Source organism: Scardinius erythrophthalmus, assembly GCF_964197995.2.
Source record: "Scardinius erythrophthalmus genome assembly, chromosome: 2".
NCBI lineage: Eukaryota > Metazoa > Chordata > Actinopteri > Cypriniformes > Leuciscidae > Scardinius > Scardinius erythrophthalmus.
The window spans coordinates 40,007,500-40,034,806 of record NC_138222.1 but is presented as its reverse complement, the minus strand read 5'-3'; the positions used below and the strand labels follow the sequence as shown (position 1 = coordinate 40,034,806).

The 27,307-nt window shown below is 38.8% G+C and overlaps 1 protein-coding gene across 1 annotated transcript; it reads right to left on the bottom strand.

Annotated features, from left to right (window-relative positions):
• Positions 1-277: 277 nt before the first annotated feature.
• On the bottom strand, positions 278-25,152 carry slc6a2 (solute carrier family 6 member 2). Its single transcript, XM_081356048.1, has 15 exons — positions 24,902-25,152; positions 24,138-24,629; positions 22,595-22,726; positions 21,992-22,229; positions 13,544-13,682; positions 13,231-13,365; positions 12,997-13,100; positions 6,341-6,465; positions 6,146-6,258; positions 5,755-5,883; positions 5,184-5,283; positions 3,786-3,886; positions 3,138-3,305; positions 2,435-2,506; positions 278-2,298 (listed from the first exon to the last, which is right to left on the bottom strand). The coding sequence occupies exons 2-15, from the start codon at positions 24,433-24,435 to the stop codon at positions 2,275-2,277; spliced, it is 1,878 nt and encodes a 625-aa protein (XP_081212174.1). The 5' UTR covers positions 24,436-24,629; positions 24,902-25,152; the 3' UTR covers positions 278-2,274.
• Positions 25,153-27,307: the final 2,155 nt, after the last annotated feature.

Genomic DNA, 27,307 nt, shown 5'->3' with positions numbered 1-27,307 from the left:
CAGGTTATGAATTACAGTGAAGGCTCAGGGGCATTGTGTGGCACACGCTCGGCCTCTGTCTAGCTGAGGTTCGGCGTACATCCGGCAAAAGAAGGGTAAACAAAACACACACAAAAAGCAGAATGCTATTGAGAGACAGAAAACAGTGCTGTAAGCCTGTGCTCAGCAGGACATAACACTGTTGTAGTCTCTCATCAATATAACCAAGGGCCACAAAAAGATGAGCACTGTCAAGTGTGTGTGGTAAAAACAAAACCACAACAGGAAATGCTCCATTAAGAAGACAATACACTTATTTTTACTTTATTTGCGTACTGGAAAGGACTTTATTGTTATAATGTGCATATTTTGACATCTTCATATATATTTGTCACTCACAATCAAAAGGACAAGTTTGTAGTTGTACACATTATTTTGTAAGCATCACTCAGAAATGCCAGAGCTGCTCCGTTTACATTCATGTGGCTATGTCACCCCCGGTTACACGGAATAATATATTTCTGAATATTTATATCTATACCAACATCACACAGCATGATATAACAGTAGACACTTTGCTTAAAATGTTTTACATTCACATTTTATAAAGAATTTGATACATACAATATTAGATATTATTAGACAAAAGAATATATTTTTTATCTCTTTATATTTCATAATCCACATATGTTGCTTGCTTCCTACCAGAGATCATGTTTTCTGTCTCTTTTTTTTTTTGTATGCAAAATTATCCTACACAAATAAATAAAACCCAAACAAACATGACGGGAGTTCATTTTGGCACTTAAAAATGTTAAAACATTGAAAACCTAATCTGTTATCTATACACACACACACACACACACACACACACACACACACACACACACACACACACACACACACAACCCATAAAAGGCTTGAAATGTCCAAAGGGACCACTTGATAATGGGACTGTACCACAAAAGCTCAATTAATAGAATTGTCAGTGTTAATAGATTTTCAATTAAACTTTTGTCAAATCAAACACAATTCAAACTAAATGAGCTAAAACACTGCCAAGCGTATCCAAACACTAGTAAGCTTTACATGGTCAGCTGGACTTCAACAAGTCCTTAAGCTCAAAATATAATGTTCTATGTGTTTTTTGTTATGTTTCAAAAAAGTTCTTGACATACAATAAATTAGCTAATTGGTCCTAATGATAATTGTTGCTCTAATCCAAGGCCATAATTAAAGTTTAAAATATTGATCCAAAAAACTAAAAATCCCTTTTCCTTTATATATAAATATAACAAAAGAAGAGCTCTTATTGAGGCATATCATTAGATCTCAGTTTACTTTGAAAACTATAATTATAAATTTCCCTTGGCATGGAGTTAATTGAGACTCTTTTTCAATGAGATGTTTTAGTTATAAAGAAAGTCCCGGCACTCTCTTCACGAGGATGAGAGGCTTAATGACAGGAAGTTTATGGCTAGATAAGGCACTGACACAGTGGTGTATGTCTGCTTTGTGAGGTGTGTCGAAAAGGGAAAAGATGTGCTTGAGATAATTCTTGTTGGACCCTTGATGTAAGCCAGATGTTGCAAAATCAAACCATTCTTGGGAAACAAGGTACAATGTGAGAAACTCACAGCTGCATGCTAACATACTGTATACTGTACTGTAGCAATGACTCAGAATGAACCAAGCCTGTTATACGGCGTGAAAGATTTCCTGGAAAATCAAGGAGGTTTCCTTTTCTCAGTGTGTCACCTACAGTAAACCTTAAATCTGGGGTGTAAGTTAACCTGTCACACCCAATTATTCCATATAAACACACATTCAACTGCCCAGCCATAGAGGATAATAAAGCTTAAGTGTTTTTTACATTTTCACCAACACTGACCTATAACCATCACAGAAATGCAATTCTAGAACCAAAAAAATGATTTATAAAAAGAAAAACATCTTAAAATGTTTTGAAACGCAAAAATTAACTTTTGAGAGGTGTTCGGAATAAAACATAAGGGTATGATTTAAAAAAATAAAATAAATTAGTACAGGCACAACATTTATTTTGCCCAACAATATAAAAAAGCCAAGTCAACCACTGAACACAAATGGAGCAGACTGGACAGTAACTGTACTGGATGGAAAACACACAAAGCAATGGCTTCATTCTGTCCTTTTCTTAGGCGACACTTTTCATTCAGTAAGAGACCTTTGCAGAAACCTTTCTCTCTCACACACACCATTTCTTCTCCAGCATTAAAGTAGCATTTGAGAGGGAACTCCCACCTGACCCCTTCATCAGATGGATAACCAATGTCTGAGCTGGAAAAACAAGACAAAAAAGACAATAGAAAAAAATTAAGGATATTTGTTTTGCAAAACGGCTAGGCTCTATTTGTTAATTATTGGTAAACTGTTCATTGTAAATGGTAACTTTAGCATTGTGCCCAGGTCTTACCTTGAACTGTCTGACATTACCCTCAGCCACCATGTGATGTTCATGTTCTGGAGTAATGCAGTACGCTATCCTCTGCAATGGAAGACATTCAAAGCACAAAGTGAACTAGCAAGCATAAACACACAGCAATAATGAACCACAAATCTAAACAAAAACTCAATTATCTGCTTCGAAACGTAAGGCAATGTGGCATTTTATTCTTCATGTGTTAGATGATCTCTGAAACCATTTAAGGTAGAAAGCCGCTTGTGGAAAATATGAGTGTGAAAGCACTGAGCCAGATGCCAGTAGCATGTTTGTGGCTTTGGGAAGTGACGCATTTACAGATGAAAATATCTCACAGTTCTAGGACCAAACAAAGTCATGAAGCAGATGTAAGTCAAGGACAGATTTATTGAGGACATTGAACACATGATGGGAATCAAACAAGGAATCTACTGGAGGTTTGTGTATCCAGCGTTCTAACAAGTGAGTGAAATTAAAGGGGTGTACTAATGTAAAACCTACTGTAATCTGATTTGATGAGTGTGTGTGTATGTGTATGCGTATGTTTACATAACTTTTAAAATTGTAAAAATGTATAAAGTTTTCTGTTATGATTAGGATGTGGGTTCTATAACTTGCTGTATGCAAAAACAATAGAAGTTTATGTCCCCATTTAGATAGCTACAGTAAGTAAACATGAGTGTATGTGTTTGCTTACCTCTTTTAATGTGCCTGGCATACTAAGGAATTTGTAGATGGCGTAGATGGGTACAAACAGCATGGAGGACAAGGCTATGGACCAACCCACAATATTGGACCAGTAAGGGAAAGTATATTCATCATATTTCAGGTCGCCGGAGGTAACAATGCTGGCGATCACCACAAACTGCACAGAAAATAGAAGTTAGGAAGTACAGAAACATTAAAAGTAATTCACTCTTCTGTACAAAAGAATCAGATTTTTCAGCTTAAGAAAATAAATCAAGTTATTTTTGGTTGAAACTATTTGATTGTATCAGCTGTATTTCAAGTCCAAATGAGGTGCCTGTTTTATCTGAACAATGACCAAAACTGTTCCCATCTAGCCTGTAAGAACTGCTTTGGTAGGTTAGGGTACATCCCAGAATGAATACGTCACCTCTAGTCATATCAGAAAATATTACAGACATGCACCTAAGAAATGCCAAGTTTATGTAGTATTATTCGCTTTACTTGTGTAAAACCACATAATTGATGATACCACATAAAGTACATTTTTAGGTTATCTGACAAAACTGGTTTAGAGTGTAATCTAACAGGGGGGAGAGATAGGACATTATATCCATAAAACTCACATCAGGTCTTATGTTTGTTCTTTTTCACTCACCAGTAAGAATGCTGGACTGACAAACTTCCAGCAGAGCCTCCAGTAGATCCCTGGTTTGAAGCCCATCATGCGTTCAATGTCCTCACTAAATCTGTCCACGCCTAAGAGGCAAACACACAAAGAAATTAGCAGCATCTGGACATCATTTTAAGATAAAGGAATCCGAGATCTTTCTCTGAATTGTGGCTTCTCTTCTTACAATATCAATGGTGATCTGAACTCTCTGTACTGTAATCTTAGACGAACTGTGTTCAAAAGTTATGTAACGTAATTTAAAGGAGATATGAGAAGCGTTCGATGTCAGGAAGCAATGTCACGGAAGGCAGTGCCGATAATCTTGACATTTTTTAATCCTGAGGCTCTGAACTATTTGTACATGTTTGCTCTGGGGGGAGTTACTGATCCTTATATTTCTGAAGTAGCCAAGGATCTTTCATGAGTTATTGTCAAAATAATATTACAGATAATGCATCTGAAAGTAAACAAACAATTTTAAAAATTCAAACATAGTAGGACTATAATAAATGTCCTCCCATTCCTTACATGGGTTGTCTGCCGCAACTAGAACTACATATGCTTTGGAATAATAATAATATACTGTATAAATACACACATTGATGAGATAAATGCTTGTGTTTCTCAATCCTGCTGGAAGATGCAAAAACTACAACTCATCTGAGGGCAGACTAGGGGTGGGAGATATGGCAAAAATATCATTTTCAGGAAAATCATGATTCACGATTTTATCACGATTTATGTTTATGTAAACTTCACTTCACTGTTTATGTCAACCTTCCGTGTATTTGACAGTTTAAGCGCAATAAGATGCAAAAGATAACTTAGTTTAGTACTCGCGCTGGTTGTCAGGCTTTTAGTGTGCGCTTCGGGTGTATGCACTCAGAAAAGCACGTCAGAACAGTGTGCGAATAAAACGTTTAACCGGCAAGGCTTTAAAATGCATGCAAATAATCAACTTTTGTGGTTGTAAATAACTGCAAATAAACATAATAGTGGATATATTTGTCTACATATACAGCTATTTTTGAATGGTTGTCTGGAGAAAGGTGCCCCCAGAATCCTAAACCAGCCATCTAGCTAAACTGCCAAAATCTAAAATGTATGATGTTGAGGAATCCCTGGGAGTAAGACTGAGAAACAGATACAGGAAGGCTGTAGCACACAACACCAGTGTGCTGTGAAACAGACTGCAAACCACAATCATTTTACTAGATGTAAGAAATGATGTTATCAATTTGGGAAAACATGAATGAACATACAGATTACAGATTACAGGATCATCATTATATGGTTTATGCAACGTCCATGTAAATGTGAATTAGTTTGGGTCTGTAGTGGAAGATGGTCTATAAACATTAATGTATGTATGTATCTGCTCACCATAGAACCAAGATACTCCAATGGCCTCAATCAGCACCCCAAATAGAATGGATGTCCCTGCAGCATACTTGTCCAACAAGGTCAACACATAGATCCCTCCCTGTCATGACCGAGATACAAGACAAATGCTGCTGAATAAAGGACTTTTATTGATTAATTCATTATCATATTGTTTGCATGTAATTTTGTATTGTGGATTTTGCCTGCTCATGATGTAATCATATAAAATGTTTGCCTGCTCATGATGTAAATAATCATATTAAAATTTATTCACAAAAACACTATGCTAATTGCTTATTTTGACTATAAGCCAATGCATGGTAAAATCATCCACAGTGTGGCTTCAATTGATACAATCACATGGATGACATCACTGAATCTAAAGACAATGAATAAATATTATGCAGTAAAAAAAGCACAATATTTACAATCCAAAAGTACAATTTTGCAAATTTGATAAATTCAATATCAACAAGTGTATTTCCATATTGTGATACTGCCTAAACACTTGGCAACTGACTAAAGCAATTGTTAGACTCAAAATTAAATGACACAGACCCAACAGACTTACATTTGTGACACACAGAAGGGCTACTAGGAATGTCCCAAATGCTGTAGCAAACGTAAATATCTTTCTATTCCTCTTGAGGATTTTGAAGTCATCTGAGAGCCCAGTGATTACTGCTTCCATGCCACCCATCTAAACAGTACATTACATCAAATAAAATGAAAATATTTTACTCTTAAATATAGGCAATATATTTTAAAGCAACACCTTTTTAGTTGTAGTATTACTTATTAGTGTATTTGTATTTATTTATTTTTTGTCTATTCAATTTCATGTGAGATGGCGCTGGCAAGTAAAAAGGTGTGTTTAACAAAAAGGACTCTAAGCATGCTCTTTACCATACAAATACAAAATCATCTGAACCTAGACAATAACAAGATTCATTTATACTTACAGAGCTGTCAATTCCAAGAGTCAGAAGCATAATAAAAAAGACTATTGCGAAGAATGTAGACCCAGGTAGAGTTGAAATCGCTTCTGGATAGATAATAAACACCAGTCCAGCTCCTGCACACAGATATAAACAATTGAAAAAAGGTTGAGCAATGCATAAAAAAGACAGGGCAGTGAAGATGTGGGAGTAACAGACCCTCAGTGGCCACATCCTTTATGTTGACACCATGCTGTTCAGCCATATACCCCAGGACTGAGAAGATGGCAAACCCTGAGAAGAAACTGGTTATGCAGTTTATTGTGCTGGTCAGAAGAGCATCCCTGCAACAAAGCACAAAATGAAAGTTTACATTACACCTTAAGTCTCAAAACTGCTGAGAAGGATCTATGACATAAACACTTAAAACCCACAGGGAGCTGATCACAAAGCTGTGGTTAAGCCCCATAGTGGATCCACTCAAATCTCTATCAAGACTCATTTAGATGGTTCCTGTGCAAAGCACAAACTATGAAGTTTCAGGTTTGCCATTGTATTTTGAAACCTTGTTCCATGTTCCCACAATGTTTGCCAGTTGCAACGACTAGACATTACAATAGCCCAATTCATAACCAAACAAAAGGTCTAAGATGGAGTATTATAACAAATCATGTCTGATTTTAAACATTTCAAAGTGTGTGAACTAGGGTGGAACCATTTAGTGTAGTCTGTGAAGAAGCACATAAATCTGAGCAGCACATCTGCTTGCAACATTATGTCCTATTTTGAAATAACTGTAGATTTTGGGTCTTAGTAAAACATCTGTAACCTAACCCTGGAGAGCAAAAACCTGTTGGATCTGAGTTCAGCTTTATACATCAACATATTGGGATGTGAAATCAATACTGCTTACTGTAAGTCATTAACATTCTTCAGATGTATGCATTGACTAGACATCATGATTTCAAGCAATTTAACACAAGCTAACCAAAGTGGGCACTGACCTTTAAATGAATAAAACAAATTAATCTGTTTTGCCTCTTCACACTTTCAAAACACTTCATTCATGAAAGGAAATCACCTCATCCACAAGCCTTTTGTGACCAATTAAACTGTTTACCAATTTAAACTTTAACAGTTCCTGACAAATTGATTATTAATTAACAAACTTATTTACAACACCATTCTTTCATCCTTACCCAGCCAATTATCACCTCTTATAATTGTAATTTCCACCGCCGCAATAAAAACTTTAAAATGAATTAGTCTTTTGATGTAATTGAGTATTATGAGGTTAAATCCTCAGTGCACAACCGATTGAGTGGTGAAACATCTTTTCCCTGGTGCCAGCAGACAGCCACAATAGTTGTCTCTCATGTTTGGGCATTCAGCATGCTGAGCCAGCTTTTGTGAATAGTTCATGTTCCCACTGCGGGAATATGACTATGGCCGCGTTGCCCGAGGCCGATGAAAGAAACCCCACGTTCCATCAGTCAGGTGATGTCCACCTTGGTGGTCCAGGAGTGCCACCTTTGGCTCAACCTGGCCGATATGAGGGACACCGATAAATTTTGCCCAGCAGTTTGCGGCCGCCCTGAAGCAGACGGAGGCAATCCGACACACCCTGCCCCCGGCGGATCGCTGCTGCCACCACCCATCCGCCGGCCGCAGAGCCTTCGTCTGCTCGTCGCCGAGGTCGACCTCCAGCGGCGTCCTCCGTTCCAGCTAATCCCCAGCAGCAGCAACCACCTAAGGTTCAGCGTGGAGCAAGCAGCAGGAAGTCGACCTCGCCTGTCCAGGCCGCTGCCAAAGCAGGAGGCAAGCGCAGGTGCAGGGCACGCTGTGCTCAGGGCACTTCAGGGCAGAGCCGGTCCCTCCAGCCGATATGAAGACCGGCTTCTACAGCCCGTACTTCATTGTACCCAAGAAAAGGCGGTGGGTTATGACCAATCTTGGACCTGCGTGTCCTGAACCGGTCCCTTCACAGGCTGCCGTTCAAGATGCTTACGCAGAAACGCATTTTCAAATGCATCCGTCCCCAAGATTGGTTTGCAGCGATCGACCTAAAGGTCGTACTTCCATGTATCGATTCTCCCTCGACACAGACCATTTCTTCGCTTTGTGTTCGAGGGACAGGCATATCAGTACAAAGTCTTAACCTTTGGGCTGGCCCTGTCGCCTCGTGTCTTCACGAAAGTCGCGGAGGCGGCCATTGCTCTCATATGCGAGCATGGTGTACGCATTCTCAACTACCTCAACGACTGGCTTATCCTGGCCTAGTCGAGTGAGCAGTTGTGCGAACACAGGGACATGGTGCTCAGTCACCTCAGCCACCTAGGGCTTCGGGTCAACTGGGAAAAGAGCAAACTCACCCCAGGGCTGAGGATCTCTTTTCTCGGTATGGAGTTGGACTCGATCAACATGACAATGAGCCTCACCGAGGACCGTTGAAATGCGTGAGCTTGCTCTGACGCAGGACAGCGGCACCACTGAAACTGTTTCAGAGGCTCCTGGGGCATATGGCATCTGCAGCGGCGGTAACGCCGCTCGGATTGCTTCATATGAGGCCACTCCAACACTGGCTCCACAATCGAGTCCCGAGATGGCGTGGCAGAGCGGCTCGTGACAGGTCCAAGTGACCCTGCACTGTCGGCAAACTCTCAACTTGTGATCGGACCTTCATTCTGTGGTCACCATGGATTACTCCACCACTGGCTGGGGGGCCACGTACAACAGGCATGCAGCTTCAGGTCTGTGGACGGGGCCTCAACTGCATTGGCACATCAACTGCCTCGAGTTGTTAGCAGTACATATTGCGCTGGGACGCTTCAAAATGCTGCTACTAGGCAAGCATTTACTGGTCCGTACGGAAAGCACTGCAATCGTTGCATACATCAACCGCCAGGGTGGTCTATGCTCCCGTCACATGTCACAACTCGCCTGCCATTTTCTCCTCTGGAGTCAGAAGCATCTGAGGTCGCTTCGTGCCGTTTACATTCCGGGCCTGCTCAACGAGCTCTCACGGCAGCAGGTGTTTCCGGGAGAATGGCGACTCCACCCCCAAGTGGTCCAGCTGATTTGGAGGCGCTTCGGGACCGCACAGTAGTGTTGTCACGATACTAGAATTTCTAACTTCGATACGATACCTTGAAAAATATCGATATTCGATACCATTTTCGATACCACGGAGAAAAAAACTCCCACAATATTAAGGGGGTATTTTTTTTATTTATTTAAAGCTAAATATAACAAGTTTAGAACATGATGAGGTATATTTTACATGAGGGAAAACAATGTAGTCAAGTCAAGTCACCTTTATTTACATAGTGCTTTTAACAATACAGATTGTGTCAAATCACTAAACAGTATCAAATTGGAGGATATGTGTCAGTAATGTATAATAATAAGATTAAACATTAAATTTTCAGTTAAAGGCATTTCATTATTGAATTCAGAGATGTCATTGTCTCGCTCAGTTTAGTTTAATTAGTAACTATTTGTGTTATCAAATTGATGATAATCGCTAATGAAGGCAAATTGCAGAATTAAATTATATTTTTTTAATAAAGTTACATAAGCACAAGTTAATTTACATTTGACCACAGTTAAAATATTTACTTGTCTAAGATTCCTCAGTCGGATTATATTAACTTTAAGAATTACGGTGAAAAAACGAGACAACACACACTCATATCAACAACAATACTAGGCCATCTTGGTTAATGTTTCAGAAATGTTAAAATGAGAAGAGTTACCAACCTCTCGAAATTATTTATATAGATCCGGGTGTCGGTATCACACCTAACGTGTTTTTCAGGTTCGAAAACGCGAGATACACAGCACTTACCATCACACAGAACGAGCAGTGCGCTGCGTTTTTTATGTTGCTAGGCAACCACTGAAACAGCTGTCCTGTCAGTCAAGTAAACGTCAAATCAGCCTTTTATTAACTTTATTTACTTTCTGTTAACATAGTGGTAGTTACGGTTCGTGAAGTCCTTAAGCTCCTGGTAACCCGCGAGTCGCGAGAGCACCACAAGTTTATTCTCCATCATCGCACTCTCCGGGTGTTCAAGCAACTAACTTTCATCACTAAAACGGAAGGCCCGCGAGGCGCATAAACAGCGCGCAGAACGCTCGCTGGAAACCAATTGAAAATATGCGCCTCTCACTGCAAAAAAACGCATCAGGTTTGATCGGCCCCATTCACTTCACTTTTGCTATTTAACCAGAGCGAATGAGACGAGTGCGCGTGTGGTGTTTGTCATGGAGAGAAGTGAAAGTGTCAGATCGGCTAGTATCTATACTTCGGGAAATTAGTATTGGTATCGTTCAGATATTTCAGTATCGATATTTATCGAAATATCGATATTTTTGACAACACTACCGCACAGATAGATCTGTTTGCAAAGTCAGGAAGGACGAGGAGCAGGTCTTGCTTGTTGCGCCGTATTGGCCCAACCGGACCTGGTTCCCGGAACTAGTGCTCCTCGCGACAGCCCCTCCCTGGCCCATTCCTCTGATAGAGGACCTGCTCTCTCAGAGACGGGGCACCCTATGGCACCCGCATCCAGACCTCTGAAAACTCCATGTCTGGTCCTTGGACGGGACGTGGAGGTTCTAGGTGACTTACCCCAAGCGGTAGTTGACACCATCACTTCCTCGAGAGCCCCCTCTACGAGGCGCCTCTATGCATTGAAGTGGAACCTGTTCATTGACTGGTGTTTCTTCTCACGTGGAGAACCCCCAAACTTGCTCGATCAGAGCCGTGCTTTCCTTCCTGCAAGAAGGGTTGGAGCGAAGGCTGTCTCCCTCCACCCTCAAAGTGTATGTTGCCGCAAGTGTATGTTGAATGCAGTTGAAGGTAAGTCATTGGGAAAGCACGACCTGATCGCCAGGTTCCTAAGAGGGGCGAAGAGACTAAATTCTCCTCGCCCGCTCTCTATAACCTCTTGGAATTTGTCTCTGGTCCTTTCGCCACTTCAGAGACCACCCTTTGAGCCCTTGCAATCAGCTGAGTTAAAAATCCTGTCCTGTAAGACACTTCTCCTGGTTGCATTGGCCTCCATCAAGAGGGTAGGGGACCTGCATGCATTTTCGGTTGACGAATCATGCCTAGAATTCAGCCCGGATAACTCTGAGAGCCCCAGCCCAGACACGTGCCCAAGGTTCCTACCACTCCCTTCCGGGACCAGGTGGTGAACCTGCAAGTGCTGCCTTCGGAGGAGGCAGACCCAGCCCTGGCTTTTCTCTGTCCCGTTCGCGCTCTGCGCCTGTACGTGGACAGAACGCAAAGCCTCAGGATCTCAGATCAGTTCTTCGTCTGTTACGGAGGCCAGCAGAAGGGAAAGACTGTCTCCAAGCAAAGGATGGCCCACTGGATAGTGGATGCCATCGCCTTGGCTTACGAAGCCCAAGTTGTGCCCTGCCCGCCCGGGTTGAAAGCCCACTCCACTCGGGGTGTTGCTTCTTCTTGGGTGCTGGCACACAGCGCCTCACTGACAGACATCTGTAGAGCTGCGGGCTGGGCGACACCTAACACGTTTGCTAGATTTTATAGCCTACGTGTTGAGCCGGTTTCTTTCTGTGTGCTCACTTCAACCAGCCGGTAACACCGAAGTTCCTGCTCTAGTGTCAGCTTGCTGCACCACTCACTTCCACAGGGAACGGATACGTGCGCTTTTTGCTCCAGTCGAGTTCCCCACTCAGGCGAACCCTGTGGAGTTCCTACGCACCCCTTCGGCAGTCAGACGTTGCGGAGCGTCCGACACCAGGCCTAGTGCTCATATGCTTGTGTAACTTGTGCTAGGCTGGGTTCCATATGTGGTGATCCCTGTGGCGATCCCATATGCGTATTCTTGCACGATCAGCTCCCTGCGGTGAGCCCGTGTCTTTCCCTTGGCAGAGTCCACTCTGCCGTCACTGTCCGGTGTAGCCTCCCCCTTCCCAGGCTGGAGCCACCCCAGTGACATTCCATATGTTGCACTGCCCCTAACCGGCCAGTCTATATGTGTTTTCTCCACATGGTACCTCCTTTAGGGCAGCGTCCCTCTCCCCTGGAAAGACATGCTTTCCCAGTGTTATCCAAGAGTTCCACTGTGTGGGGTATAATGGAACAACAGTTTGAACTCCCTCTACGCAGGCCTTCTGCCCCAGTTAGTTGGGGGTCTGAGAGTCTTGCGTAGGGTGCTGGATGTGGCAGCAACTGTGGCGTTTTCCAAGGGATCCCAATTACGTCGTCACGTCGACGTTACGTTGAACGTGAGCGACTGAAAGGGAACGTCTCGGTTACTAATGTAACCCTCGTTCCCTGAAGGAGGGAGCGGGAGACGTAACGTCCCGTCGCCTCCGTTGCTGACCATCGCTGTACGGCCGTCACTATCTCGGCTCCTCAGCGAAAAACAATGTGTTCGTGCGCTTCCTGTTTATACCCGCACTGCGGGGCGGGGCGCGTGACACGATTCACGCACGCCAACAGTCATTGGCTCGTTCTGTAGACACTCGAAGATGATAGGGTTGTAATGAAGTGAAGTGATCCCAATTACGTTGTCACGTCGATGTTACATCTCCCGTTCCCTCCTTCAGGGAACAAGGGTTACATTAGTAACCGAGACGTTTCCATGAGAACTTCAACCCATAAGCAAGCAAAGCCAGAGCTTCACAGTCTCAGTGGACTACCATTGTTGGGCTGCAGTGTGGAATGGACATGGGCTAACAGATCAAGCAATAAATCAACATAAGCCTTTATGTAAGAATATTTTGCTTACGTTGGAACCTGTTTTTAGCAACCACTAAGGAAGAATTGAAAAATTCTGTAATTCTGAAGAGAAGTTATTTTTAGAGAACTTACCACTTGAATTAAAGACTTGTCGTACCTGTAGCAGTTATTGTCGAATTTATTGTAGCTAGCGAAGGCAATAAGGACTCCAAACCCTGCTCCTAAAGAATAGAAAATCTGAGTAGCTGCATCAATCCATACCTGCAGCAAACAAAAATGAGTGACAATCCATCTAAGAGAAGTATGTCGTTGTGACAATTTTTTTGAGGTCCATGATATATATCTGGAATTAGTTCATCAAATAAGTTGAGCCCTATTGGTATGAACTTACTTGAGGGTTATTGAGCTTCTTTAGGTCAATGTGGAGATATGCCCTAATTCCATTCATTGCACCAGGGAGAGTTATGCCTCGAATCAGCAACACCAACAACACTATGTAGGGCATAGTAGCTGTAATATACACCACCTAAACACACACAAATAAAGCTCTGTCCATTTTTGCCCATTGATTTAAGATCACTTTACAATGAACAGTGATATATAAATTGAAAATGTTATTATTAAATAGAGAGAGAAAAGTATTAGACACATGACTGACAGGAACAGACAAAATCAAGCTATAAACTTTTTGAGAGTTTTTATACCTTTCCAGAGGATTTGACTCCCTTCCACAGGCTGAAGTAGAGGATAAAGACGACCACAATAAGGCAGAGGCAAAGCTCCCAGCGAGGAGGACCCAGGTCATTGATGCCTTTACTCTCATGAATGTGCAGCACTCCCCGTCTGGAGGATGAGAAATGGTATGGAAAATGGAAAAGTACTGTCCTACTTTTACATTTTGCAATACATACATTTTTACTGTATATGGCATAATTTTTTTAAACATATTTTAAATAAAAAAATATTTTGGAATAATATAACATTCTTTCTAGAGAAATGTAGTGTTGTGTGTCTTGTTCATAGGCTCTCCAGTAGTAAAGGAAGTGTCCTGGGCCAAAATCCTTTTGAATCCTTTTGATTGTTTTCCTCATCAAATTATGGATAAATCTTATCAATGTATCTCCAACAAATAAAACATCCATTACTGCTGTGGTCTATTTCAAGTCATGCTCCAAGAGAATAGCGTAAAAATATTAATCTTCACACAAAAATTGGTTTAGAAAATATACTGTACAGATCCAATTGTGTAAGGAACGCCCTCCACACAGGGATGTGGGGGGCCTCACTCAGTTACAAACCACTGAAATTCTGGGAGGATGTAGTAGTAGCTTGTCACTTGATACTTATGATACTTGGAAAAGGGGGTTTTAAGTATCCCTGTTGAATGTATCAAATAGAAAGGGATGTTCTCCCAAGTCAATGTATGATAAAACCTTGTCCTGATAACTGAATAAAGAATATAAAACTACAAAGAATTTAGTCCACGTCAACTCTGTCTAGGGAACTATATCTTGTCTTTATAGCACATTCCTACACCCTTTTATGTGCTTTATGTTATGCTCAAGTTTCCTCAAGACAGTCCTCTCTGTCCTGATGTTTATTTTATACTAACATCAACCTAATATTCACATAAGTTTTTATAGATTTGATGAAAAACATGATTTAGCCAAATTATGTGATTTTCAATTATATTATATTAAAAAAATTGGCTCTCACAAGAGCAACAATGATATCTCAGAAAATATGTAGCACTGGATCCAAATGCAGTGTCTGAAATTATATAATATAGAAGGAACAGAGAAACAGAATTAAGCTCATCAAACAATACACCCGTGAGACCTGACAAAGAACACTGAAAACGCAAAGGCTTACAGTATATACACAAGGGCTAATTGGTAACAAGACACAGGTAAGAACAATCAGGAAATAACAAGAGGAGACAAGAAACCACAAACTAAACGTCCATACAACAAAAACACTCAGACATACAACCATTACAATTAATATAACTAGACTAGTTCAAACACACGCATTTTCAGTCTGTCACACACTGTGTTGCGTCAATCGTTTCAAAAGTTTTCCCAGATCGTAAATTACCCATACACCCCTTTTTCCCTCAGGTTCTACCTCCCCTAGAGGGATGACCTATTTTTCTAACATTTTTATGGCTGCATAAATAAAAAATAATATTAAAAATGAATATTATTGCTGGTTTCTAGAAAGAATATCTGGATACACCCTATAAAAAGAGTCTCTATAGAATGTGATCTGAATGATTCCTGTGCTGCGCCTCCCAGTGAGGTTCAAAGAGGAGAAACAGTACAGGCCATTGTTCTTACATTATAAACAAACCCCTATAACACTGCCAGAACATTTCTGTAGCTTTTCCTTCTGAAAGAGGTATCTTGTCAAGGAAAAATAAATTCTGCTCTGTTTGAATACACTTTGTTTATGATTTCCAACTTTAGTAGCCATGATGAGAATGGAAGCAGACTTGATCCATCTCTATTTTACCTTTAATACTAGCCTTAGGACAGTTGCCAAGTGGCAAAGTTGTCTTTAAGAGCAACACTTTAAACTTTAAGTTTAATTTGGTCATGCACTGGGAATAAGGGGATAAACATAAGTGTGATGTCTACAGAAACACATATGACGAAGCCAGTCAAGACTGAGTTAATGAGGAAAAGGAAAGCCAGACAAACCCTCAAGGCTCGTTTGTAAATGGATATTTCAAAATAGTAAAGCAGCTGCTGATATTTATCATTGAAAGGTGTGACATCATCTTGCAACACAAGATTTCTTTTTCAAATCACCTAATGATGCACAGACATCAATACTCAACATACAAAACACAACAATGTGACACTCAACAAATAATAATAATAAAATCAAATCTGAACATTACAAGATAAACTAACAACACAAACTGCTAAAAGTGAAACAAAAATAAGTTCAGCAGCACAGATAAAACCAACAAGAATCCAGAAACTACACAGCATAATCTATTCATGCCACACTGCTTGCTGGATACCTTCAGAGTACATATGCACTGTAGAAATACAGTATGATATTCCAAGAGTCCAGTTACAGTAGATACAAGAGAAGTCCTACTGTGAAAGTCAATTATTAAATGCAATTATTAACCTGGAATATACTGTAATTTCACTCTAAAAAGTGTAAGTGTATAACAAAACATTGCATGCGACATCAGTGTATATAAATAACTTTTCAACAAGCACAAGCAAAAAAAAAAAACAGTAATAAGGCTAAATCATCATGGTCACCTTTTGTTCATTCTTTGACCCTGGATTTTCGTATGCACTTTTAAGCTGCCTTTTAAAGGATCCCATGATTTGTTATTTATAGCAAATGACAATGACAAATCATTGTGTTACACTATGACAAAAATCAACTGTCATAATTTATAGTCCAAGGCCTGAATAATCTTCCACACTTCAATAACAGACCACTTTTTTTTATTTTGTGGCAGCAGATCTGGAGCTTCAAATCAGTCTGTGCGACAGCGGTTTGGTCAGACGCAGGACAGATGTGAACCTCCCCTAATTGAATAATTACATTAGATTGTTGAGTATCTTGGCAAGCGTTCCCTCTATAGCTCTTCATTCATCTGATGTCCTGTCCTTGCCAAGCTAAATCCAAACACCTATGATTTCAACATATCCTTCAACATGTACTCTAAGCCAGAAAATGGCCACAGATGAGATTTCTGATGGCATGTGGGGTCTCATCACAGCTTGCTTAACTCGAGCAAATTATATTTGTTTTCATAACAGGCAACAGAATGTCCTAAGATGTGCTTGTGAAACTGCACATTCGTTGTGGCTATGGACCCCTCGGGCTGACACGAGTTCAGAGCTGTTTATATATTTTTTTATATTTCCTTCCTTTTTATTTTTGTAATTAATTAAATCAAGCATTGCAAATAAATAGCATTTTTGAGAGAATAACCTTCATATCACATGTATACGAGTATTTACTGAAACACAACCCCATGGCATTTGTTTAAACTTCATGATAAAAAAATCAAACAAGCACATTATAATGAACCTATATTCCAAAAGTTCATTATTATGAGCTTGCTTAATATTTTATTTATTTTTATTTATTCTTATTTAAAGGCAGAATAAGTATTTTACAAATCTCTGTCTTGCCTTTCCAAATGATTATATGTTTTCCTCAAAATCCACTATTTCTGTCTTCATGACCTCAGTCAGGTGTTAAATCTGACACTGTGTGTGATAAGACAAGATTTCAGTAATGACGTAATAATTAGATTTAGGACACCCGCCGTCAGAGCCGGATTAACGCAAAGGCAAACTAGGCACGTGCCTAGGGCCCGATTGGCGGGATGGGGCCCAGACAGAGGGACAAAAAAAAAAAAAAAATGTACAAATGTCCTATCTACAATTTATTTCAATATTTATTTATTAACTAAAAATAGTGACGATGTTTATCTTAACCATAGACTGTTACATTACTACAGTTAAACCAATTAATGTGTCCGTTACAAAGCGGGTGCCGGCTTCTGAAAGTATGTGTAAAGAACGCATCCATCAGGTGCTGCGAGGCAAAAGCCTAATAAGCACACAAAGAAGCACATCTCATACAGCATGGATGTGTTAGTTGTCGTCATCTATTTTGGAGTGATTGCAATGTATTCTAAATATAAACTTGTACTGTAGATCAGCGTCATTTCTGGAAAAATCATTCACCGCTTTATTACGAGTTTAAAAGAGCGCGAGCGTAACGTGCCCAAGACGCGACGCTTTGAATTTGCGCGTACAATGAATAACATCGCGTCGGGAGCTGACTAGTAAAAAAGCTACACAATTAAAAGACAAGACGTCTGTATTCTAAGTTAAAAAGCCAACACACTACAACATTTTTAAATGTTTCAAATAAAGGATCTCATATCTATGGGTCTATCTTCTAAATTCTGCTGATGATTAGATTCCTGACATTACGCCAATAATATCACTTTATATATTTTTTTCTGCTCAGTAGCGATCGTGTCTTTCTCTTCCACTTGATTTGTGTATAGCATATTTAAGGTAGCAATGCAATATAAAATCACTTATGCTCATCTACTGAAGTGGGATTCTGGAACTGTGAATAAATTGAATAAAACAGCAAAATAACAACAACAACAATAACATCTTCATTAAACAAAAAAGAGATTACCTTAGATAAAGTTTGATTAATATGTACATACAGTACCGGTAAAAGTCTGGACCCATTACTATTTTTAATGTTTTTGAAAGAAGTTTATTATTATGCTCTACAAGCCTGCATTTATTTGATCAAAAATACAGAGAAAAAAAAACAGGAATATTCAGCAAGGATGTGTTAAATATATAAAAAGTGACAGTGAAGACTTTTTTAAAACAACTTTTTAATAATCAAAGATCCTGAAAAAAAGTATCACAGGTTATAAAATAAATATTAAGCACCATTTCTAACATAATAAATCAGAATGATCACGTGGCACTAAATTCAGCTTTGCATCACAGAAATATAAAGTATAGTAAAATAGAAAACCATTATTTTAAATTTTAACTATTTTCACTATATTATTTTTCTGTATTTTTGATCAAATAAATCCAGGCTTGATGAGCATAAGAGACTTCTTTCAAAAACATTAAAAATAGTAATGTGTCCAAACTTATGTACTGTGTAAGTAAAAATATACTGCTTTTAAAATTAAATGTTGTATAAATAAAAAGGTTAGGAATCATATTTGTTTCAAGTGTTTTTTTATTGGGGGTGGGGGGCCTCCAACATGAATTTTGCCTAGGGCCTCCTAATGTCTAGAACCGGCCCTGCCCGCCGTGTAAAACAATACAGTGGAGCAGTAACGGTTCATTACTCTCAACAAACAGTGATTGACTCGAACATGTCAAGATCGGCAGAGACAGCATAGTGAAAGGATATGTGGGTGGTGCACAAGATGATGAAATTCGCTTTGTTGAGCTTGTCATATTTTGCTTTTGTCTGGTTGTCGGTTGTTCTAGAAAGATGTGAAGCATGAGGGTTTGTGTAAGACCAATGAATTTGACTGGGTTTTATCTGGGGTGTCCAGATTTATAGCTACTGGTTCAACAGCTTTTTCTGTGATTGGTTTGTAGCTATTCAGAGCAAAACACTGCTTAATCTAATATTTAGTGTATGGCACACCTGCTGAGCATGTGAGTCGGCTGTATATGTGACGGTAATGAATATTCTCTAGTGCCCTGTGTGCTGTACCATGATGGCAGGATTACTGGTGGCCGAAAACTATTATAATGGAGCGGCATGAGGGGGAAGAGTGGAGGAAATGACAGCTTTCCACATCCCCTCACATACAGAAGACAGCTGGGGAAATGACACTTCAAAGCACTGCTGGGTGGGAAACAAGTCCAAAAGAGGGTAAGAGCACAGGAGAGGGAGAAAGTGAGAAAAACAGCTAAACAGACTGAGAACAAGACAAGCAGTAAGTACAAGAAGTGGTAGATCACCAGGAAAGACAGGAAAAGAAGTAGAAGAAACAAGGAAGAAACAAACTGAAATTAATATATAATCATTTAAAATGAATAAATGTTTGCTTTAGCTATAGTTTTTGTCTGTATTTGGGGCTGAAACATCTATATTTCTGTGTATTATACTTTGAAAGATAATTGGTAACAATTTATTTTACAGTGTCTGTCACACACATTACATGTAGTTACTATAGTAATAACTATAAATTGCATGAAACTAACCTAAACCACACCCTAACCCTACAGTACATGTAGTTAATTATTATTACTTAGTATTTAAATGTATAATTACATCATAAAATAAAGTGTAACCTAATTTCCACACTTAATGTGCATCAGAAACAGTCTACCAGTGATGTTAGACTCTTTAAGAATTTCTGAATATACAAACATGCGTCATATTTAAGCAATAAATTGAAGGAATGAACACACAGTGACCCTCACTAGAATCTGATGACATGTCTATGATTTTGTGCGAGTGATGTGGGTTCTTCATTGTTCCATGCATTCTTCTGGTTTCCCCAACACGAGGAGCCAAATTTTCCCTTAGACACGGAAAAGGACTGCTTTTCTTTGAAGTGCAAGTGCCTGCCATTCTTTCAGTCTACATCAAGAGTGTTATAGCCCTATACACGTCATAGATTGTAGACAGGAATTTCAGAGTTTCAAGAGCTGCATAAAAGTTTCAGTGAAACTGACCTAATTTTGAGCACTTTTTCACATCCGATGAGACAATCATCGTGCCTGTGTTCTACTCATAAGCAGCAGAAGGGTTCAATATACAGTACCTGGATGATTTAAAGGAATGGTTTACCCCAAAATGAAAATTCATTCATCATTTACTCAACCTCATGTCGATTTAAATCTATATGACTTTCTTTCCTCTGCGGAATGACAAAAGAAGATATTATTAAGAACTTTGGTAACCAAACAGTTTTGGTGAACATTGATGTCCATTCTATAATCTCTTAAAATCTCTTATGTTATAAGAAACAAAGTCATACAGGTTTGTAATGAGAGTGAGTAAATTATGACAATTTTCATTTGTATTTGAACTTTCCATCTAAAGATGAAAGATCTCATGAATGCTCAGTTCCCAGATTTTTTCCCTCAAAGGCTTTCTAAGTTGAAATAATTCTGAAATGTGGCAATATTACTGAATAAATGCAGACTGAAAACATTTTTCTTTGCTTTCCTCCGTGTTGACTAAAGCAACAAACTTATCCAAACGGCTGCCCTCTGATACATGTGCATCTCATGTCTGAGGAAATACAAAACAGGTTTTGTAGCTTCACAGTTCTAGAAGAAATTGTAACAACTGCTTTAAAATTTAAAATTTAGTGAAAAGTATTAAAAAGAGCTTCAGACTAAACCTCGTATCCCCTTGAATCCTCAAACTGTCAGTGAAACCACATAACTCCACCCCGCCTCAATCATGAATGCAGTGCTGCACGCAGTTTGAACCGTCTCTGCTTGTTTGCAATGCAAGGGTAAATAAAGAACTGATTCTTTGAATAAGTACATAGTTTTCTTTACTCAAGAAACACTATATATATATATATATATATATATATATATATATATATATATATATATATATATATATATATATATATATATATATATATATATATATATATACATATATATATATATATATTTTAAGTTGATGAAAACGTAATGCGATGCTCTTACTGCCTCAGGTGCGGCAGTTCTAATGATGGACAAAACATTCGCTGGTCAAAAACTTTGAAACTCTTTGAGACTTTGAAACATTTAAGCTTGATTTTGGTAAAATGTTTATAATATAATAACACATGCAAGTGTTTGACTAAATATAAAGCCACAATATCAACTTTTAATACAGTGACCCAAAATGTATTTTGCCTATGTATGCCACAATTTGAGGTAAATCAGGCCCTGACTAGCAGTAATAATTAAGTATAGCCCAAAACCCTTCAACACAGCCTGACAGAGACAGAGACACTGGCACAGCACAGGTTTGAAATGTGTTTTTCATGTTTTCCTGTCCGATCTAAAAGATATCATCCATATCTATTAGCCAATAGATTGGCTACGCAGCCAATACTGTGCATATGTGCCATGCTTGTGTCAGCCCTGCAAAACATTACATGCTTAACGGAATAAAAGAATGGATAGAAAATAAAAAAATGAGTTATAGCTCCATTACAAGCTTTATCAGCAAGACTCCATAGGAAGCGGCAAGCAACTGGTACAACATGACAAATTGGAACAATGTCGGAAAACATCACAGATATTGTGAAACATAAGGAAACACCTGACTAGTGAAACAGGTATATCACTCATAACTGATTTTGTTAGTGGAGATGTTTCATGTACTTGTTTTAATGTGTTTGGAACACCTGACAAAATAAAATAAAAGAGTTTGTTTAATAAGCATGGTACTTGTACTTCTGAACAAATCTCAAGCTAACTGCTGTCGTTTAAATAGTGAGCCTATCAACTGACTGCCTGAATTCTTTTAACTGACATTTCTTCACACCTAAAACTTTGTTTGCTTTCATGTTACTGTAAATAAGCTTGTGCAATAATACACAACTGCAAAGCTACAGAGCAAAAGATTTTTGGACTCACTCGTAGAACTCTGCAGCCGGTGTGTTCTTGTACTTGGCATAGGAGGTTCCATTACCCAAGAAGGTGCCATTGATGAGCTTTGGAATTGTGCAGTTGGGGCTGTTCCACGGGTTATCACAATCGAGCCAGGGCAGCTTACTCGTCAATGAAGCAAATAAGTAATACAGAGACCAGGCTATGATGACGTTGTAGTAAAAGCCCACATACAATGCAATGACGATCACAGTGTAGCCCACGCCTGAGGAGGAAAGTCACAAATATTTTGTTAGTATATGGGCAAAAGTTTTGTTTTATCTGTTTCAGGCCTCTGTTTGCTTTAATACATTAAGTTGAAAGTGTTAATACATTAAGTTGCAAAGTCACATCAGAGCCACTGCGTAACCTAGTTCACTGCCCCAACAAACACAGTTGTTGGTTTTTGTTGGATCAGTGATTTGTGTTCGCTAGGTCAGTGTGAAAATGAAACATCCAAAAGGCTATTTTAGAACATTTGTTTTGCCGTTCATTGGGTAGTGAACTAGCTATGTGTGTTGTAACTCACAGGGTTTTAAGAACATGGTACATTTCATCTCAACATCTTTTGTTTACAAATTTTCAATGTACCTTTAAATACAGGGCAGATCTTCCAAACAGTGGCTGCTCCCTCTCTGTTATACTGGCCCAGGGCAAGTTCCATGTAAAACAGAGGCATCCCAGCAATAAACAGGAACAGAATGTATGGGATCAAAAAGGCACCTGGGGGACACATTATTGAATTTTACATTTGATCACTGACAGAATTCTGCAGATGGCCAAAGAATAAATGACAAATGAACAATAGACATTTGTCATTGTAGCTGCTAATGTAGTGAATGGTCAATCTACAGTGGATTTAGAGCCAGTTTGATATAATCAGTTCTTAACTCTGACTTTGCATAGTTTGCATTATAATATATTCAGAAGGGAAAAATGAGTCATGGTGTAGCCATTACATTAGAGGTGAATTACAATGTCACAAGTTACCTCCCCATGAAACTGTCTGAACCCTGACCCATGATGTTTTCACAATTGAGATGTTAACAATCTACCCTGCTATATTTGTCTTTGTTGAAGCTGGTTTCAATATTCTAGTTTTAATATTAGAATTGCTGCTTTGTTTATCACGCACAAGGAAATATTTTGATTATTTTACTAAAAGGCCAGTGATTGTCATGACGCATTTAAATGAATGCACTTTTGCAAAAGTCTCAAAACTTACCTACATGCCTAAAGAGTGAGAAAATATATTTAGTTAGTCATAAATTATAAAAGATAACAAAACTGTTAAACAATAGCCCACTAGTAGTTAATGAGTTTGCTGACACTGACATCTAGTCCCAGCACAAAGTGCTGGCAGGTTGTTCAGAGAAACAACTGGTTCATAATCTTGAATGAGCTTTTTTTCAAGTATCATTGGTCAAAACCTCTTGTGCCAAGCAAGTTTTTTTTTTAATGTCTAAACAACAAACACTAAAAAAACTCTTCTTTTTTATTTGTTTCACTTAATAAAGGTTACATTTACAGTAAAAACTGGCAACTGTAGTTAACTTCACCTTAAAAATTCAGAGATGCTGTTACAAGCATTCTAGGACGAAATCTCGGTGACTGCATATGTAGCAGTTATTGATGTGTCATTAAATGATATTATGTTGATATACCAAACCTAGCATATACCTTATAGTTTAAAAGTATATGTATTGCTTTGTTAAAGGTAAATACAATAAAAATATATAAAAGATATTCTCCATGAATTATAGGGTAATTCATACTTTTTCTGAAAATGTAAAAACTTCAAAAAGTAAAATGTTTAATCTTTTAAAAAACATGGACAGATTTGACTAGCATTTTAATAGCATTTTTTATCTATTTTAAGATCCTCTTACTCATCAGAACAGCAATACATTTATTTAACTCAAATCTATTTCTGAAACACAAGATGTGTTTTAGAAACAGTTTGAGACACAGTGTGTCTGTTATACAAATATGCAATTCAAATTAATTTCATAGGCAATAGCTAAGAGTTTGTAAGCTGCTCCACAAAATTGTAGTTTGTTACGTATAACGCATAATAATTAGCCAGTATGTAAAAGCAAAGTAAAGGGTGACCCTAAAAATAAATAAATCTTACCTCCTCCATTTTTGTAACACAGGTAGGGGAACCTCCAGACATTGGCCAGGTCCACAGCAAAGCCTATGACAGAGAGTAGAAAGTCCAGTTTCTTGCCCCATGTCTCCCTTTCCACATCCTCACCAGAGCCGGGGGTGCAGCCGTGGGAGCTCGGAGAGGCCACGACAGAGGAGTTCGTGTACTGGACCCCGTTCTGCTCCTTCACCAGGATCAGCTCCACTTCCCTTTTCTCCACGTTAAACTGTTTCAACGGGGCCACCGAGGACAGTTTGTGCTCAGGCAGGACTTGGATGTTCATCTTTGCGCCCTGGCGCTCTCGTGGCCCCGAGGATGTGGAGCAAGTGAGATGCGAGCCGCTCGCACTGACGATGATGATGATGATGCTGATGATGCTGCTGCTGCTGCTGCTGCTGAGGATGATGATGATGAGTAGGAAACGCTAAAGCAGTTGCTCTCCCGGTGAGGTAGAGATTCTTGCCCAGCTTTCACCAGCTGAAAGAGAGGAGAAATCAAAGTTCACTGTTACTGTGAGACATTAGAGCATTCCATGCACCATCAACACTGTTAAACAACCGAGCGCGCAAAACGATTTACAATCAATGAATGTTCGAAAGCGTTGTGTCACGGTTAACGAAGAAAATAAAACTTTACAGTGACAATCACTCGACATTTCCTGTTGGACGCACCACACTTCATGGAATAACTGTATATGTCGGCATAAAGTGTCTCTTTGGAGTCTGGAATACTTAAAGATGACTCTGTACTTGTCAACATGAGGGGGTCCCTCCATGATCCGTCCCTCCTGCTTGGTCCAGAAAATAAGAGACTGCTGCTTGCTTCTCATGGAAGTTTTTACTCTCCCCTCCCTTCCAGTTGGAGGCTATAAATTGCGATCATTTAAACAAACAACCAGTTTTTCCACACGTGATATTTTCTATATGATCATCATCACCGTCGTCAAATTGTTGGTATTTTTGAAGCTTCCCCTCCACCCCCGAATGCCACACTCATCTACAAACATGTGGTGCGCCACCGCTGGACTTAAAAAATAAGCACCTTGCTAGATTTTTTTTTCCTTTTCTTTTTTTCTTCTTCTAACAGTTTGAAAACATTTCCTCCAGGTATAGACTTTTGTCCTCTGTATTGGACATTGTATTTTAGTGAATTTCTCTGACATCATATATGTCACAATTTTTTTAGTGATACCAAATGTTTGGAGGCCAAATGTCTGGAAAATTATTTCCACAATTTTCTAATTGTTTTTCATAAAGCAACATCTCAGGAAAATGTTATGGGGTTTCTAATCAAAATATGACTTTCTGTTTCAAAACAGGGCATTGATTACATGTCCACTGTAGAAGACACCAGGACTTAAAACATGTTTATCAGGCATTTTGGGAAACACAACAAGTGAATAGGTAAAGAAATTATATATCAATATTCCGATGAAATATTAGATATTATTATACGAAAATGTTGCCAATTATTACTCATCTTATTTTATTACATGTTGCCCGAGAACACATTAATATGCAAATTAGATACAGTGTAGGCTATAGAGACATTGCATTTATTGGGACTTCCCATATGGCCATTTTACCCACATATAAAGTTAAATGGTAAATCAATGAATTCTGTTATGTAACAGTTGAGAATTATCTTTATAAAAAGTTTATGACATATTTCAATGTAATGTCATGAAAAAAAAAAAACGTTTTTTTTTTTTCTGGCTTTGCAGAAGGATATATGGTGATTAAAGCTTTGCTTATAATTTATGGTGTATGTTTTCTTTTCTTTTTTTTTAATGAAGCCAAGAGTGCAGTATATTTTTTAAAAAGTTAGTAAAGAAATATAAAATTAGCATGCAAATCATACAATGACACACCTAGCACCTTTATAACTAACAGTTGACTTAAAAAAACTTTAACTAAAACACTTTTTTTTTTCTTTTTTTCGTATAAATAATATCCTAAATGACAGCAGGACTTAGGGGCCATTCACAGAGAAAAAATTTCCATCCAATATTTTCCAACTGCAGAGCCACAGCGCTAATTATTACAAAAGGCTGGGTCTCAAGACAAGTTTTAAGTTTAACCTCTTTTAATTTGGTACGTTTTAAAAACACGGTGTTCATGCACAAGACACTAAAACAAAACAGTAAGATGCGGCACAACGGCCAAATGGTCAAAAGAGTGAAGGAGTTTGAACATTGAACTTTTGTTTGGCACGAGCTTCAAGGTCGATTGTGACATTACTAGTGTGCCATGTGGCACCTGGAAATGCATCAAAATCAAACAGCATGTAGCCTACTACATGTTGAGCCCCCATGCATGTGGTGATCTGCTCCATGTAAAATAAAACAGCTTTATGTTCGATGAATCAGATTTATGTGCGGATGCATGCCTTTAAACATGTTCAGAAAATTTTGCTCACTTCCCCCTATAGTAAGGTCAAATCCCCCGGAATCCCTCTCTTAATTCACACCTGAGTAATTTGTCAAGAAGATATGTATAAAAAAAATGAATTACAAATGTATTTGATCCATCTCCCATCACTACTACAGTTTTAGTCTGTTTTTATTCCACCCTTGAGTTGCCTGTTTCTTCTCTCTTCTTCTGCATAGATTCAATTAGTTGTTTTCTAAGAAGCAGTAAAAGCATTGTGTTCCACATGTAATCTAATTCCACACCCGCTTTAGCCAAAGGCGACAATTTCTATTAGATATGGGCAATCAGTTCATCCCATTAAAGTCAATGAATGTCCCCTTAAAGCTCTCCGGCGTTTCTTTTGAAACCTTTAGAGGCCTGTTTTTCTGCAGTTTTGTACATATTCTGGTTCAGATTAGATAATAAAAGTAAGAAACAGGGTTTTAGAGGCTAATTTATTTTTTCCTTAACACACATTTGTCTTCCAAAGGAGCTGGAACCTCTCATTTCTATTTCAGGATGTTGCCATACATGTGGGAAAGGGTGATGCTAAAGAAGGTCACCTTTAGAGCAAAGCAACCTTTCCCTGAAGCATGATGGATATTTGCATAACATGCATCAATACTGCAATTAGTCTCCATTTGGCAGGAGTAAGCACTGGTATTATCAGATATATGAGCCGGACACGAATTACAATCACTGCTTTCTATTATTTAGACCAACTAAATTTCTAAAATGGATTTT

Excerpts from the sequence above, each read along its gene's own strand:
- slc6a2 (XM_081356048.1), bottom strand. The coding sequence starts at position 24,435 with ATGAACATCCAAGTCCTGCCTGAGCACAAACTGTCCTCGGTGGCCCCG. Across the intron at positions 22,727-24,137 it reads GTGTTACAAAAATGGAGGAG|GTGCCTTTTTGATCCCATAC; the intron begins GTAAGATTTATT and ends TGTGTCCCCCAG. Across the intron at positions 3,306-3,785 it reads TCAGTCCAGCATTCTTACTG|TTTGTGGTGATCGCCAGCAT; the intron begins GTGAGTGAAAAA and ends TTTTCTGTGCAG.